The 15,064-nt window shown below is 36.4% G+C and overlaps 1 protein-coding gene across 3 annotated transcripts in view; it reads left to right on the top strand.

Annotated features, from left to right (window-relative positions):
* The first annotated feature begins 529 nt into the window (after positions 1-529).
* Positions 530-15,064, top strand: part of LOC128185876 (zinc finger C3H1 domain-containing protein-like) — a 30,318-nt gene continuing 15,783 nt past the window's right edge. The window contains exons 1-21 of one of the 3 annotated variants that reach the window (XM_052855555.1): positions 530-1,056; positions 1,341-1,648; positions 1,891-1,956; positions 2,396-2,599; positions 2,887-3,130; positions 3,233-3,594; positions 3,832-3,958; positions 5,068-5,153; positions 5,269-5,784; positions 6,002-6,109; positions 6,314-6,529; positions 6,886-6,965; positions 7,194-7,368; positions 7,742-7,924; positions 10,262-10,726; positions 10,818-10,910; positions 11,187-11,296; positions 11,407-11,538; positions 13,022-13,143; positions 13,434-13,535; positions 13,925-14,032. In XM_052855555.1, the coding sequence (XP_052711515.1) occupies positions 594-1,056; positions 1,341-1,648; positions 1,891-1,956; positions 2,396-2,599; positions 2,887-3,130; positions 3,233-3,594; positions 3,832-3,958; positions 5,068-5,153; positions 5,269-5,784; positions 6,002-6,109; positions 6,314-6,529; positions 6,886-6,965; positions 7,194-7,368; positions 7,742-7,924; positions 10,262-10,726; positions 10,818-10,910; positions 11,187-11,296; positions 11,407-11,538; positions 13,022-13,143; positions 13,434-13,535; positions 13,925-14,032 (4,270 nt within the window). In that variant the 5' untranslated portion in view covers positions 530-593. Of the gene's footprint in view, positions 1,057-1,340; positions 1,649-1,890; positions 1,957-2,395; positions 2,600-2,886; positions 3,131-3,229; positions 3,595-3,831; positions 3,959-5,067; positions 5,154-5,268; positions 5,785-6,001; positions 6,110-6,313; positions 6,530-6,885; positions 6,966-7,193; positions 7,369-7,741; positions 7,925-10,261; positions 10,727-10,817; positions 10,911-11,186; positions 11,297-11,406; positions 11,539-13,021; positions 13,144-13,433; positions 13,536-13,924; positions 14,033-15,064 lie in introns of all 3 variants that reach the window. The other 2 variants (XM_052855554.1, XM_052855556.1) reach the window with 2 other exon arrangements.

Below are 15,064 nucleotides of genomic sequence, written 5' to 3'. Positions count from 1 at the left end.
TTTGATATCTTCCGGTTCCTTGCGGTGGTAAAAGTTTTCGAGACAAAGCCAAAGTTTTTTGGTTTGGTTAAGTCCACGGGTTGCATTTTAACAATGATGACAGATGTGTGACTCCTTCTGCGCTCGCCCCAACGGTCACACCGTAAAACATATTATATTCGACTTAAAATTCAAAATACAGAAAACAATAAGACAAATATATGTTGACATCTTCCATTACATTGTTTACATGTGAATTATTTTTTGCATGTGTACTAGCTATTCCACCTAAAAATCAAAAATCAAAATGATTTTTTTTTTGTTATAAAATATTGATGATCAGCATTCAAAATACGGAGTATCGAATAACCGAAATCCGCGGTAATCATCGAAATCTTACCAAAATCTAACAAAAATGGCCATTTACTTTAGATTATTTTTCATATTCAGGAAGAACACAACATTGTTCATAATTTATAGTGATCTGTAAAATATGTTAGTCCAACAAAATTGATCGGGTGTGATGTTCATAACCGGAAATCAAAAAGTCGCCATTGTTAAAGTGACATGATGACAAGACTCGAAAGAAATTTACCCCATTTGTTTTCGTAAATATGGAAACTTCTAATGACAACGATTCACAAAAAGAAGAGGGAGAGTTATCAGACGATGATAACGAACCCGAAAATTGTCCCAATGGTGTCCAAAGTGTTCTGAAAAGGGAAGCAGACGAGTTCCAATTTGGGAATAGAAATTTTGATACACGACATAGAGGAAACACAGTCTGGCAGAACTTATCGTACAGGCATCAACCACCAAACATAATGCCAAATTACCCCTTGAACTCTCCGTCTACGTGGGATTATAACCACGGAATGGGGACACTCAGATACGACAGAATTCGACCCATGGCAACCCCACCCCCTCCTCAGAAATGGGACCCCAGGGACAATAGACCACGCCTACCAAATAACAGACCCTTGTTACCCACACCTAGTCCTCGTATGAGAAATTCCCAGAATTCATCAAATTATAGAAACCAACCAATTCAAAGAGTCCAGCAAACTAATAAACACTGTATCCTTAGTTATACATGTATGTATAGTATGAAAAATTATATATAGTTGCACATACAATTACAGATGTTGTAGGGAAACAGGTTTTATGTTACCCTATTGTAGATTTTGACGATTATAAAAATTTTATGTTTCTATGAAACAAAAGATATATTTTCTATTTTGAAACTCTATTTCTGACTGACTAAAGATTTTTTTTATGACACCTGATTAACACTCCTTGAAAACACGGAAAGCGGTACAAATATTCTATGCTACTAGTTAAATCCTTAACAAGTTTATTAGCTTATGAAAGAAATAAACAGTATCCTATTCAAGATGTTCCAAAAGAGCCCCTATTGGCTAATAAAGATGATGAAGCTGATAATTATGAGCAGCTCCTACAGAAATATCAGGACATCAAAGAAAAGCTTGCTGAAATTCAATCGCAAGAAAAAGCTGTTCAGGAACCAGTTAGAGAAACTTCCACTCAAGAGAAACCTGAAAACCAGAAACTAACTGCAACAAAATCACAACCGATTCACAAGATTACACCAAGGAAACCGGAGACTAAAGTAGTGGTAGACATCACAGGCGAGGTAGCCAAAGAAAAGGTGCCTTATGTCAATGCTTTATGTATATCTCGTTGATAAATTAATGTTTTACCACAGAAGTTAAATTTTATAAAGCAAGGCTTTTTATGTCACTTAGCTCTATATTCTTTGCTTTCAATAAGTTGAGGAGAATTTGGATTTGAATGAAACATATTTAACTTTCGTTAGTTGTTTTTCACAACGCAGTAGTTTATTGATGAAGCTTTTCTTGAAAATTATTTTCTGGCACTTTTTGACTTAAGGTGGTAAGAGTATTTCCCAATTTTTGGCGTAAGCAAGTTAAAGATGGCTGCATTCAAGAAGTGCAGGTAAATGTCACATATTGTTTGATGCATAAGCACATTTCAGACTTGTTGTTAAAGTGCAACCAGTGTTGTAAATCTGTGGTTATATTTTTCCCCCATAATTCCATTTAATCATTTACATGTAACTGTTTTGATAAATGTTTCTTGGATAAAAAAAAAATACATGGGTGATTTGATTTTTTAATGACTAAAATATAATAAGTAATCACAGATTGTTTAATTTTGCTTTCAATAACATGTACTGGTAACTGAAATCTTGGTACTTTGTACATATGAAATAAAAAGGATGTATGTTTATATTCAACAAAATAACTTTTTAAGAAGAAAAAAAATCCACATTATTGTGAATCCTGTTTTTTGTGAGGGAATTCTGCTTAAAAATTGGTTTGTTTTATTTTACTCATATACAAAATTGGTAATGCTTTATTTGTAAATTTTTCAGAATAAGGAAGAACCTCTGTTGAACGTCAAAGAGGAGCCAACTGATGATAGGGAGGGCAAGTCGGAGGAACCACAGGCCATCACAACGGACAGTGGGGCCGACATAAAGAAGGAACCACCAGACGTCTCGGAGGTTGCCACAAGCATCAAGGTTGAAGAGGTTGTGGTTCTCAGTGATGAAGAATCAGGGAAAGAGAATGAACAAGTGAGTCAAGGAGCAAAACTTTCATTCAGAATGAAAAACTGCTTGAAGAAAACATGTATTTTGAATTTTGCTTGACCACATCCTGGGGTCAGTGTTTATAATGGTACATGTACTTTAACTTTTTATTTTAATTTCAACCAAAGTTATGTGGTTCAAAAGAGGGATAAACTGGATAATTTTTATTTCCAAATTATGCAAAAGCAATTGTTGAGTGCACAGGTATTATGCATTCCAATGTATGGTTTGAGGAATATTTCAATTGTAAGAAATCATTTGATTCTCAATAGGAAGAAGATAAAGATGCTGATGAGGAGGAGGATGAAGAAGAAGACATGGCTCTTTTGGAGCTTCGTCTCATCGCCTTAGCCTCAGCAGTAAAAAAAGAAGGATCTGCCGAGGCACAAGAAAAGCCACCATCTAAGGAAGTCACCAGTAATAGAAAAGAGACTCCAAGAAAAACATCTAGAGGAAATGAAAGAAGCACGACTCGGACCAGCAGTGGCACAAACAGACAGACAAAGCAGACAAGAGGTGAAATTGCCCAAAATATCTTTTTATGTGGAAAAATTCAGGTCAGGTGAAAATCATTAGTTAAGATCCATAGTCTAAGTTGCATTTCTTTGCAATCAGCAGGTAGACCAACTCAGAATGTTAAAAGCACTGGCAATAGAAGTTCAAGGTCAACCTCATCTGGAAGATCACCAGCCCCTCGTAAGCCACTGGCTGGGACCAGTATCAGGCGCCAAAATTCAAGGAGAAGTGAAGACCGTAGACGAGAAAGCATAGTAGAAAAGCGACGCCAGGAGGAAAGGAAAGAAAGTCTGGCAGAGAAAAGAAGACAGGAGAATAAAAGAAGAGCAGAGGAAGACAAGCGAAGGGCTGAGGAGGACAAGCGAAGAGAAATCCAAAAGATCCTCACCATTGATGACCCACAGGAGCAGGTCAACAGATTCCTACGCATGCTGGATGACAAGCGATTTCCAGAGTACACTAAGGTAAAAGCTTTGTCTGTAAAAGTTATATTGTGACTAAGGTCTTAAAGATGTTAAAGTACACCTAAGTGAATAATAATGTCATTAATTTTAGAAGGTTTTTTGGTTGTGGTTTTTTTTGGTGATAGTTTTAAGCAGTTTTTCAACTTTTCTTATATAGTAAATGTACATGTGTCTCTTATTGCAGTATTTTTGTTCCCTCAAATTTTCACAGCAATTTCAATAATTTGTTTTTGACAGCTTTCAAGCACAGAGAACAAGAGGAAGCCATCGGTTGGGAAACAGACCACACAGGACAAAGCGCCCCCACTGAAGGACAATTATGAGGAGGTGGAGATGGATCTAGACAGTGATACTGAGACAACAAGTTTGTACTATTCATGTACACTAGTATACAGTGTACACTAGTATTTGATAAATGAGCATTTAGATAAGTTATTGATTTTCAGACACAGAGTAACAACACTTACCTAATACAGTCGCACCTGCTGTTACGGCCACCTTTAATCAGCGGCCACTCGCCATGAGCAGCCAGTTTTAATCCCGCCCGTTTAGTTTCACACTATATTTTTAACTGATTTAAGCGGCCACCTTTCTAACGCGGCCAGCGGCCACTGTTTTTAGGTCCCGTGGCTTCAACATGCCTGTTTTCAACGGCCATTTTGTCTGTTTTGTCACATGACTTTTGAATCTGACATGTGACCCCGTATCGAAAGAAGCCAAACTTCGAAAGCTGATAATGAGTTAATGACAAATAATTGAGTGTGTTATTTGAAGTCTGCTGAGATTTAATGTCAAAATTGATTATCATAACACCTGTTTTGTGTTGTTTATATATCGACACGTACTTATATACTTCATTACAAAGTCATTGTATATGGCCAGTCTTGCGCGGAACAGCTTACATGTGCAGCAATTAGCTGGTAATATGCACTTTTTTTCCTAGAAAATTTCTTTGAGATAATAAAACGGGTTCTTAATATATATAAGAATGGAATTTTGATACTTTTTTAAAAGGTAAAACATCAGCTATCGTAGTTCAGTAAGTAGCCTTTGTACGGAAACGCTACTTCTGTTTGTTTACTGCATTTAATCCCTTGAAAATTATCATTTGGGCGTATTTAGCAGAAAATGTTTTGTTCTTAATCCCTTGATAGATAAATGGAATTAAAATGGCCATTTAAAATTAATATAAACTGTTTATTTAGCAATCCGAGCTGTGCATTCACCATCTCTGTGTACGCCGCCATTACAGATGCTATTAATAAATCTGTGCAATAGAGCCAAAATGAAAATACTCGATGTTTTTTCCCCATTAATTTGAAACCTGGAATAAGAGGCCACCTGTCTTTAGCGGCCAGTTTGGCATTGTCCCACAGGTGGCCGCTTAAAACAGGTGCGACTGTACTATTCACCAAGATTCATCCTCACATACAAGTTTTTGATTTGTAAAGGAATTGAAAAAATTAATTTCAGCCATATCTATGGATCAGAGTGGCAGATTTGATGACATGATGGACAAGGATTACAGACAAGGTTTCATGTATCCATTGCCTCTAATGGTGAGACATTTTGATTGTTAACAAGTGTCATTCAAGAACTATCAAGAGATAGCATGCTTTTATCAATAAATGAGTCAATTAAAGAAGGCTGACTTGGGTTGTTACTGTTTTTTAGAATGTGGACACTTCAGCAGGCAATGTTCAGATTCCACAGTGGAACGACCCATACTTCCCAGGCTACAGTGACATTATGTCGGAGGAAATTCCTGACTCCCAGAATTCCTGGCCTCAGGACCCGGTCTACAAACAGAGTTACAACGACCCCACCTACGGTGGTGGTCTAAAACCGTGGACAGAAGTCTACCATGCTGATACCACCGACCCATTAAAACTTCCTCCCCCACCCCCACCCCCTCCCCCACCTTTACCCCCAGATGAACCTATCCCTCCACCCCCTCCAGATGCTCCTTCCCCACCCCCACTCCCTTCAGAGCCTCCCCCAGGGGATGAAAGGTCCCCCAGTTTAGAACAGACAGGAAGGAAAGGACACAGTGATTTATATGCGGCCCTGAGGTCCTCCCCTGACCTTTCAGATGACCTGGATAAAGAAGAGGCTCAGTTGAGGGCTCAGTTACTCAAATCTCTAGCAGCGAGGAAAATGAAAGAAAAGATGGAGAAATTAAAAAATGAGGTAAACGTGGTGTTTAATTTATACACTTTGTGTGCAGTGTACAAATGTTGTATTGATCAACTTGTGCTTAATCGAGAAAATTAAAATTTACATACTTATATACATCCAAGAAGAAAAAGATTTGTTAAATGAGGTAAAATGTATGTACATTGTACATGTAAGGCTTATGTTTTTAACATTGTAAGAAGTACATCATGAATGAATATATGTTTTGTAGTCCCAATCTGCTGACAGTTCACCCACACGATCTCAGTCACCCGTAGTGATGACCTTGAACCAGAAGCCTAAACCAGTCAGGAGTCGGCAGCCCATGGCTCAGCTGGTGGTGAGGACTCATTATTTGAATAAACTTTTAACCTTCAGTGATATATGCATTGAATTTTCAATTTTCATCTTCTTAAATGATGATAAGCAGTAAGTTTTGGGTATATTTATAAGGAGAAGGAACATTTGTTCAAATGAATGAAATGAAACAGATGTTATTGACATACATGTATGAAAATGAAACCCAAATTATTTGTTACATTAGATTCCAATCCATGAGCCAGTTGTGATAAACTTGAATGACGATTCCTCAGACGAAGAGGAATATCCTCATCATAAATCATCAGCCATTCCTGTGTCCTCCCTCCAGGGGTCCAGTAACACGAACAGTGGACCAAAGCCCCTCCAGTCACGCTCCAGTGCCTCCAGTTTTTTATCCGGCCTGGACTCTTTCTTGAAAGAGGCGCGGTTGTCCTCTGGGGTAAGGTTTTGTGTGCTGTTTGTTGAAGAATTGTTTTTGTAATAGATTTAATAATACATTGGCGCTTATTGTCAGTAGGATGAGCTTCTAAAACTGAAGCTTGTAAAAATAGATGCTGTAATTGACATTATCTCCACGTTAGTGTGAGAAAACGGAAAGGATGTTATCCAAAAGATGGAGTATTTATAATTTTATCTGTTAGGTATTCGTTGAATATTTTTAGAGCAGTTAAATAGCTTGTAATATATACATATAGCAATATAGACCTTATTTAGGACATAAGCAGAGGAAGGAATAAGGAAAAAATTCAATAAATTCAATAACAGCATTTGTGAAACATTTCAAAATTGTTACAGAATCAGGAAAAGAAGCAGAAAGAGGACAATGAGAGGAAGAGGAAGCTTCAAGAGATGGAGGAAGATCTCCATAATCAAAAGTAAACCCGACTTGATGAGTTTAAGACTTACAAACTTTCTTTAAATTATTTTTATGGATTGACTCTGTAGTGATAAGGGAAAGAAAAAAAATTACTTGATATCTTGATCATTTGCTTTAAAAATTGATTGTTCATGTCTTTGTCAAGAGCATCACACTTTGATTTAGATATAACCAGTTTTATAGCACACAAGAGATTTGAAATGTTCCATTTATGTATTATTTGTAGAATTGGTGTAGAAAAGGGTAGAAAACTGTTTAAATCTCTGCTAATGCGCTGTTCCAAGAACAAGAAGGAGTGGACCGATGCCCAGGCCCGAGTAGAAGATCTGAAACAGCAGCTAGAGGAGGCGGAGGGGCTGGTGATCAGGAAGAAGGACCAGTTCGACATGTCCCGTAAACAGGTCAGGCTAAGTATAGGGCATCTTCAAGTCAAAGCTTTGGCATCAAATTAGAAGAGAAAATTTTAAATCCAACATTTTCTTTTTTCATTTGTTGACTGCTATAATTAATAATCGTGCTAAACCAGAAATATTTTCAAGATATGTGTAGTAAAGTACTTTTGTCATGATAGATGTAAATCATTTAATTGAAAATATAGTAAAAATACAAGATTTTCAGTTCTTAAAAAAAATTACACAAACAAAGATGTTATTTCATTTGTTTTGAGAAAGGTTTACAATAGTTTTTATAAAGACTTACAATACATTATTACGTATGTACATAAAATATTATTACACGTGTACGTACTAGATTTACGAGATGATATTTTAACAGGCTCGAGGTCTACGAGACAAAGTGAACCAGAAACAAGCGGAGGTAGAGAAGCTGGAGGCAGCAGTGAAGGAGGAGGGAGTCCAGGTGTATGGTGAGGACTATAGCATCAACAACTCCAGGCGGGAGGTGACCATGGCCGGCAAAAAGAGAGTCGAAAACCTGGCCGTCACTGTCATCAACGAGGTAGGTCAACAGTACTTTCTCCTGAGTGTGTAGGTAAAATAGAGGGAGGAGACATCAGGGAATTCATGGCCTTCAATGCCCTTCAAAGTCTTTGTAAGTTAAAAACAAATTGTTAAATTGTAGGATTCTTCAGAAGTATCACTCCTTCATTAACTTATCAAAGTCTTTACTCTTATCTACTCTGGATAAGGATGGTTAAATGATAAAGAATCCCACTTGAAAGTTTTTGTTTACAGTGTTCTATTTCTTAGAATTTCATACAATTTTAAAATTAAATTACATTGTTTTACTACTTCAAAGACAAATTGAATCAAGACAGCTAAACAGCAATAAGCTTGTTCTTCATTATAAACCTTTAGAGTTTTCTAGAAGGAATAATATCCATGGATCTTTAGGGTGGTATTCAGACTGCACTTAAAAGTGTCACACTGGTCCACTCACTCAGGCCTTTGTGTCTCATTCAGGTGCTACATCAAATAAGGAAAAGTATACCTAGCTATTCTTCACAGATATAAAGGGAGAATGTGTGTACTTGTCTAATATTCTGATGGTTCATATATTGATAAAGATCTGAACTTAAGTTTGCACATTACTTTATTTCAATACATGTACCATATCTTTGTTTAAAACATTTTTGTTATGCAATCCTTTGTTATTTTAAACCATTATATAGCATAAAGTGCTTGTCGATTTGAAAACAAATCCAAAAAGTTACCTGTAAGTGTCCAATAAGTTTTAAAAACTGTCCATTATTTTAAAGAATGGACAGTGAAATCTGCCCAGTAAAAAATAATGGATAGTTATTGTAAACTTATTGGACAGGTACAGGTGACGTGTAATAAAACAAATAGCATGCAAAGCCATACACCTGAGAACAAAATGAAATTTAATTAAGCATGCTTTGAAATATAATAATCCAAATGGATTGACACAACTCTGTAAAATAATTCAAATGCACTGGTACATGAGTGGAAAATAATCCAAATGCAGTTGTATACATGTATACATGTGTGGAATCAGGAAAATTCAGATTTGACTTTGCCCCGTTTTCTTAGATAAACCACTCCGTATTAAGTCATCCAAATCCTGCTGATTCAGAGGTTTTAAAAACCTATTATTGCTCTCTACCTCTTGACTGGCGTTAATCATATCTTCATCAGAGATACCAGAAAAGACACAGTTCCGAATTAAATCAAAATCTGGCACCAGCCTCCATATCTAGAATGTCACTTAGAACACCATCTGTGTTTGGATGATTTTCATAACCATCCTTGCATTTTGACTGAGTTATTTTAAGAAAACGCTTTCTCCATCAGAGGAAAACATCTCGATACTAAAAGACAAGTTGTGTGAATGAATGAAAAATCATGCAGTTCAAGTTATACCTAAAAAGTCACCTGTACCTGTCCATTAAGTAGACAATAGAAACAGAATTCTACTCAAGACCGCGTTTTTGTTAGGGGTGGTTGTAAATAGCTCTATTTTCATTGTCTACTGGTGTACCTGTTGAAGTCCATTCTTAAAACAAAAGAGGAGAATGTTTTAGGTCGGATATAAGCCTCAAACTGTCCATTCTGTGAGAGAAAGAACTGATCTCGGCCCTTCGGGCCTCGATCAGTTCTTTCTCTCACAGAATGGACAGTTTTTGGCTTATATCCTTTACTTAAAGTTCTTAATGCAAAGGGGAAAAAAGACTAATGGCTCTCTAATTCTTAGTTATATTGATAAAATTTGTACATAAAAATCAAGGGATAATTTCCTTAGGTCTACTTTACATCTGACTCAATAGGTCTTTTTGAAAATAAGGTTTTTCTTTCTGCGTCTGATTTAATGACTTTTTTATCAAACAAACTGTACATAAGATTTTATAGCAGTCAATTTGAAAGTAGATAATAAAAAAGCTTTTACTTTTTATAAAGATCAAAACTTATTCTTTAAAGTCATATGTGCAAATTAACAATGGTATTCAAAATTTGGTGGAAGAGGTTCAACATGTCAAAATAAGTATGCAGGGTTTGTTGTTGTTGACTTGAATATGCACCCTAAGTGGCATTAAAGTTTTTGTAGCTGACCTTAGTGTCTCATTCAGGTGCTACAGAAAATTGACTTTTGTGGTCACTCATTGTCTCTGAACAATGAGAGGTTTACATCTGATCAGAACAATACAAACCCAAAGCACATATGATACTAAACAACTGAATATGAATAAGACTTGACATGCAACAAAACACATGTGGCTTTTGAAAATGTATGACTTACCTGGGATTAACTTAACAGCAGTATTTAGCTTTATCTGTTATTATTAATGCTAGTATTTTTTGTATTGTCTATTCAAAGCATGCAGTGAAGAAAGGAGCCTCTGGGAAAGAAAACATTCAACAGACCAAGAAAAAGAGTGTCCCAGATATCACTGAAGAGAAAGAACGCCTTCAAAACTTGGAGAAAGAATATGCTCGGCGAATCCAGCATCTTAAAATGGCTAATGCCAAACGGAAGATCCAGGCTCGGAAAGCCAGGATCAGCAATGGAAGGAAGAGCTCCACTGAGATTCCTAGACTTGAGAAGATCGAGATTGATCTAACGGAAGAGACGGGGGAGGGAGGTGGAGAAGTGGAACAGCCGACTAAGCGCCGCCGTTCCCTTCTGGAGCTGAACCCCAGCACCAAGCCAAACATTGAGAAAAAGGCAGAGGAGAGTTCATTACCGGTGAAAACTTTTGTTAGTGCTAAAGACAGTCCTAAAAAGTCTACTGACTTCAATGTGCCAAATCCTCAGCAAATAAAAAAGCTGAAACACTTGTTGGTAAGTGTGTCTGTTTGTGTTAGTCAGTTGGAAATTATCAATTTTCTGAGGTTGCATGAGTAATAGAATTTTCTTTTTTTTTGCCTTGCAGGATGAAAACATTTCCACATATTTGTCAAAACAAGATGTTCTTCCGTTGACATCAAGTTATTGTGAAAACATCTTCACTCAAGAGTCACAAGAGGTATGATAAAATTATGCTTGTACCCACGTATATAGAAAAATATGAAAGATTGTTCAACTTTACCAATATGGACTCACCTTAAATATAAAAAGATGGTAAATACAAAGAAAACAGATAAAACCAATGATTAATTAATTATTTGAACAAAGATACTCTGTCCTTGTTGTCACTAATAAAGCAGAGTAGGAAAACATCAATAAAAAAATTGAATGGTTTAATTAAATTCTAGTGTTTAGATATACATATTAACGTATGGCTCTCTGTTGACAATTATAGATTCCAGCTATAGTCGAACACAGGAAAGTCCAGAGGAGGAAAGAGGACCCTAGTTCTATGATAGCTCCTTACTCCTATGTCAGTCCACTACGCCATTTCAAATCCTACAGGTAACAAGATTCATAGTGTGAATATTGGTCAGCATAATAGGTATAGCACATGCTACAGATACACAGATATCATATTAATGAGTACTGATAATACTTTATTGTGCCCACAGATTTAGCCCCTACTTCCGCACCAAGAACAAGCTCTCCCTTTCATCGCTGACTTACTCCAACAAGCTGAATGTGAACCGTGTGCTGTGTAAATACGATCTACAGGGCACCTGCAATGACGAGGAGTGTTTTGGGTGAGTAGTTCCTCTGTAACTGTCCCACAACCAAAAACTGAACAAGATGATACATATCAAATGCCATTGTTTTTTTGTGTGCATTTGGTTTCTTGCATTCATATTCAGTGGTAATAAACCGAAGTTGTAGCGTTTTCAGCATTTGATTTGATTTAGATATGATGTTGCTAATTATAATGTTGCAACAAATTATGAGAAAATTAAATACTGGTATATGCCTGAGGATAAAAAATTCTTACTCCCTAAGCCTTTGCAATTTGTAACATCTTTCTCTGAGTCCCCCCCCCCCCCCCCCAGTAAATCATAACATGATTAAACATCATTATAGTGAATGAAGTTAAATTCCAGCAAACTGTCACATTTCTATTAAGGTATTTAAATGAATGACTGCAGACTCTGAGAGTTTAATGCAGCCGAGTGACCCATCAGTTTGTGACTGAATGACTTTCCTTTATATGTGCATCAGAATCTTTATACGTGTGTTAAACTTAACAAGATGTCTTAATAATGGATCAGATTTTATGACCTGTGTAATACAAGAAGATTAATGAATATGTATTTTACGGCAGAGGCTTTGTCTGGCTCTGTGAATTACTTCCCTTTGACCGGTTTTAACAGTTTCGTTTACGACATCATAGGGGGTCCATTTACTTCGCACCTGTAGCGCTTTCATCAAACCCCCTTGTTATGTGGCTAGATGTCATTATCTGTTTTACAGATTGAGTGTCACAAAAACACAGGTTTTATGTTTCCAGATATCACCTCATGCATTTATAAGGGGATTAGCATGCTTGTTAACATGCAGTTAAATTGCAAAAACTGCAGTCATAAAAATCACAAATACAAGCTGTTGGGTCAAAGGGGAGAAGATGGCACATTGAATTAAGGCAACATTATGATTTCTGTCAGACAATTGTAAATATTTACAGCATAATTGCAGCATAAATCGCCAGATTTTAGGTGGCCATGTATTTGGTCAAGCGAATCTACCACTGTCAATGGAAGGTGTGTGTTTCATGGTGATAAGCTGATGGAATTAGCATAATTATTGTTTATACTGCAAAATTGTAGGGGGATCATCATTGGCAATCTATTAGTCAGTGGATACTTTACAATTAGTCAGTGGATACATTACATTTTATGTTTGCTATCACCATATGGCACATATCTCAACATAATTAGTGTGTTTGTGTCAGTAGCCCTATTAGCCATAATATGTGTCCTACTAGTTCATGCACTTACAAGAAGGATTTGGTGTTAGTTTATCTGTTGTTTGAATGCTTAAAAAGGGTCTGGGTTAAATTTAGGGGTTTAGGGGTATGTGTATCCTCAGACGATATGAATACACTCTGTTATACAACATTAGGTTTGTTAGGCAGCCTCTGGTAATGTAAAAATCAACCAGTCACTGTGTCATAAAGATTTATATATTGCCCTTACCCCCACCCCCAAACAGTTTTTTGATTTCATTATTATTTTTCAGACAACATCAGAAGGACTACCAGCTGTCGGAGCAGGAAGTCCTACAAGACATTGTGGCCTACAATCCGTCTATCTGTGGGGTGGCATCAAATACATCACCCCTCTACTGCAGCAGACTTATTGGTAAAAAGACAAACTTCCTGTTGTATTGGATGAAAAATGGTCACTCATGTGACCAAAAAAAATTAAAAACCTTTCGATGCAATCAACAAACCAATAGATATTTTGCTAAGAGGGTTAAGTTATAAGACTTTAAACAAAGAAGATAAAAAAGTAGTACTTATGACAAAAATATGAAACCTTGTGATTCTTAACAACAAGTCAATAGATACCTTGCTTAGAGGAGGAAAATTATTACCAATGAAAAAGTAAAAAGTCGTCTGATTTCTAATAAAAGTTTACACTGTTTGTAGACACCTATGTGAAGAACCTGAGTAAGCAGCACAGTGGACGACTGACATCCGACCAACTCAAGATCTTCCTGGTCAGCCAGGTCCTGGAGAGGTCCGCTCAAAGTGAGACATTGATCTATAATGTACTGATAGACTTTATCTTAGATATACAGACATCAAATATAATAAATGTACTGTGGAATCATTTATATTCCTTGGGGCCAATTTTTATGGATCGTTGGGTTTTTGCTTATCAGTGGGGGATGTAATTTTGTGGATGCACCGATGTCGTATGATATTTTGATACCGCGAAATATTGAACCCGGGTTCAATTTATTATGCGATATTATAAACCTGGGTTTAATATATCGTTGCGAAATATTGAACCCCCCTATAAAATATTCTGCCCAGTGAGACAATTGCAGAAGATATATACTAGTATCTATAGCATTGCCAAGTAAATATCTCGAGCAGCATTTCAAAGTTTTATTTTGTATGTTGAATTGTTACAGAGAAACCTTATTCCATGTTTGTGGAGGCCAGAATGTGGAGAGTCCACCAAACAGACAAGAAGAAGAAGTCTGACAAGTCTTCTAAGGACCTCTCTAATGATAAAATAGGTCAGCGCTTACATTATGAAATTAGTTCATCATTAAGTATCATAAAGTCGGCCAGCTTTACTTAATAGGAATATTAAAAATAAGAACAGGTAACCTTAATATATAATTTTTTTAAAAACCACTCACACCTGACTACAAACTACATTGTGAACAAATTCTTGGAGTTTTTTTGTACCTAAATACAAGATACCCCAAAAAACGGCAACAGATATTCAGCTTTAATTTGGAAAACAAAATTTGATCAATTTATCTGCAGAAAGAGCTATTACTGTATTTTCCCGACGACTCGTCGATGCGGACGACTCGTCGAATTGCCCATTTTTAGCCAAAATTTTAACAAAATCCTATGATACGTCGATCTCAGACCATACGTCGATCTTATCACTTCAAAATGGCCTATAAACTGCAGTAACATTATCAGTGTATGATGCCACGATGTCACTGATTGTCACCGATTGCTACCAATTATTATTAATGATTAACATTTAAACAAATACGCTTTATACTTATGCATCAAATTTTCAAATACCGGCAACTTCTACAAAGTCGCTTGCATTTTAAACAATTCCCGATATCGCAGGTTATGCAAAACTAAACTTACTTTGTCAGAAATATTTTATTCCCAAGCATTAAAATAAGTATCCACTCTGACTATCGCCAGTGTATTCGCCATTACGTAACCAGCCACCTGTTGACTCGGCGCGTGGTCAATGTTTGTTTAACAATTTCCGGTGTCATAGGCATGCACCTGTCTCGAGTCGGACTTCAAAGGGGGATCTCAAGTGAAGAAAGCTTAGCAATTACTATGATTTAATGAAACTTGTTTACTTTGTATCCAGTAATGCAGTTACACGCTATTGTTTTACATAGACACTGTTAGAAATAGATCGATCATTTGTACGACTTGATAATGACGATATACGACATACACATGTTTCCTAAAGAAATTATCTAACAATAATCAAAGAATTGGACAATAATTAATGAACTATAATCACTCTTATAAAGGTACTCTTTATATACACAGGGAGT

Source organism: Crassostrea angulata, chromosome 5 (assembly GCF_025612915.1).
Source record: "Crassostrea angulata isolate pt1a10 chromosome 5, ASM2561291v2, whole genome shotgun sequence".
In the NCBI taxonomy this organism is placed as follows: domain Eukaryota; kingdom Metazoa; phylum Mollusca; class Bivalvia; order Ostreida; family Ostreidae; genus Magallana; species Magallana angulata.
The sequence above is the reverse complement of the archived record's forward strand: the minus strand, read 5'-3'. Positions and strand labels throughout refer to the sequence as shown.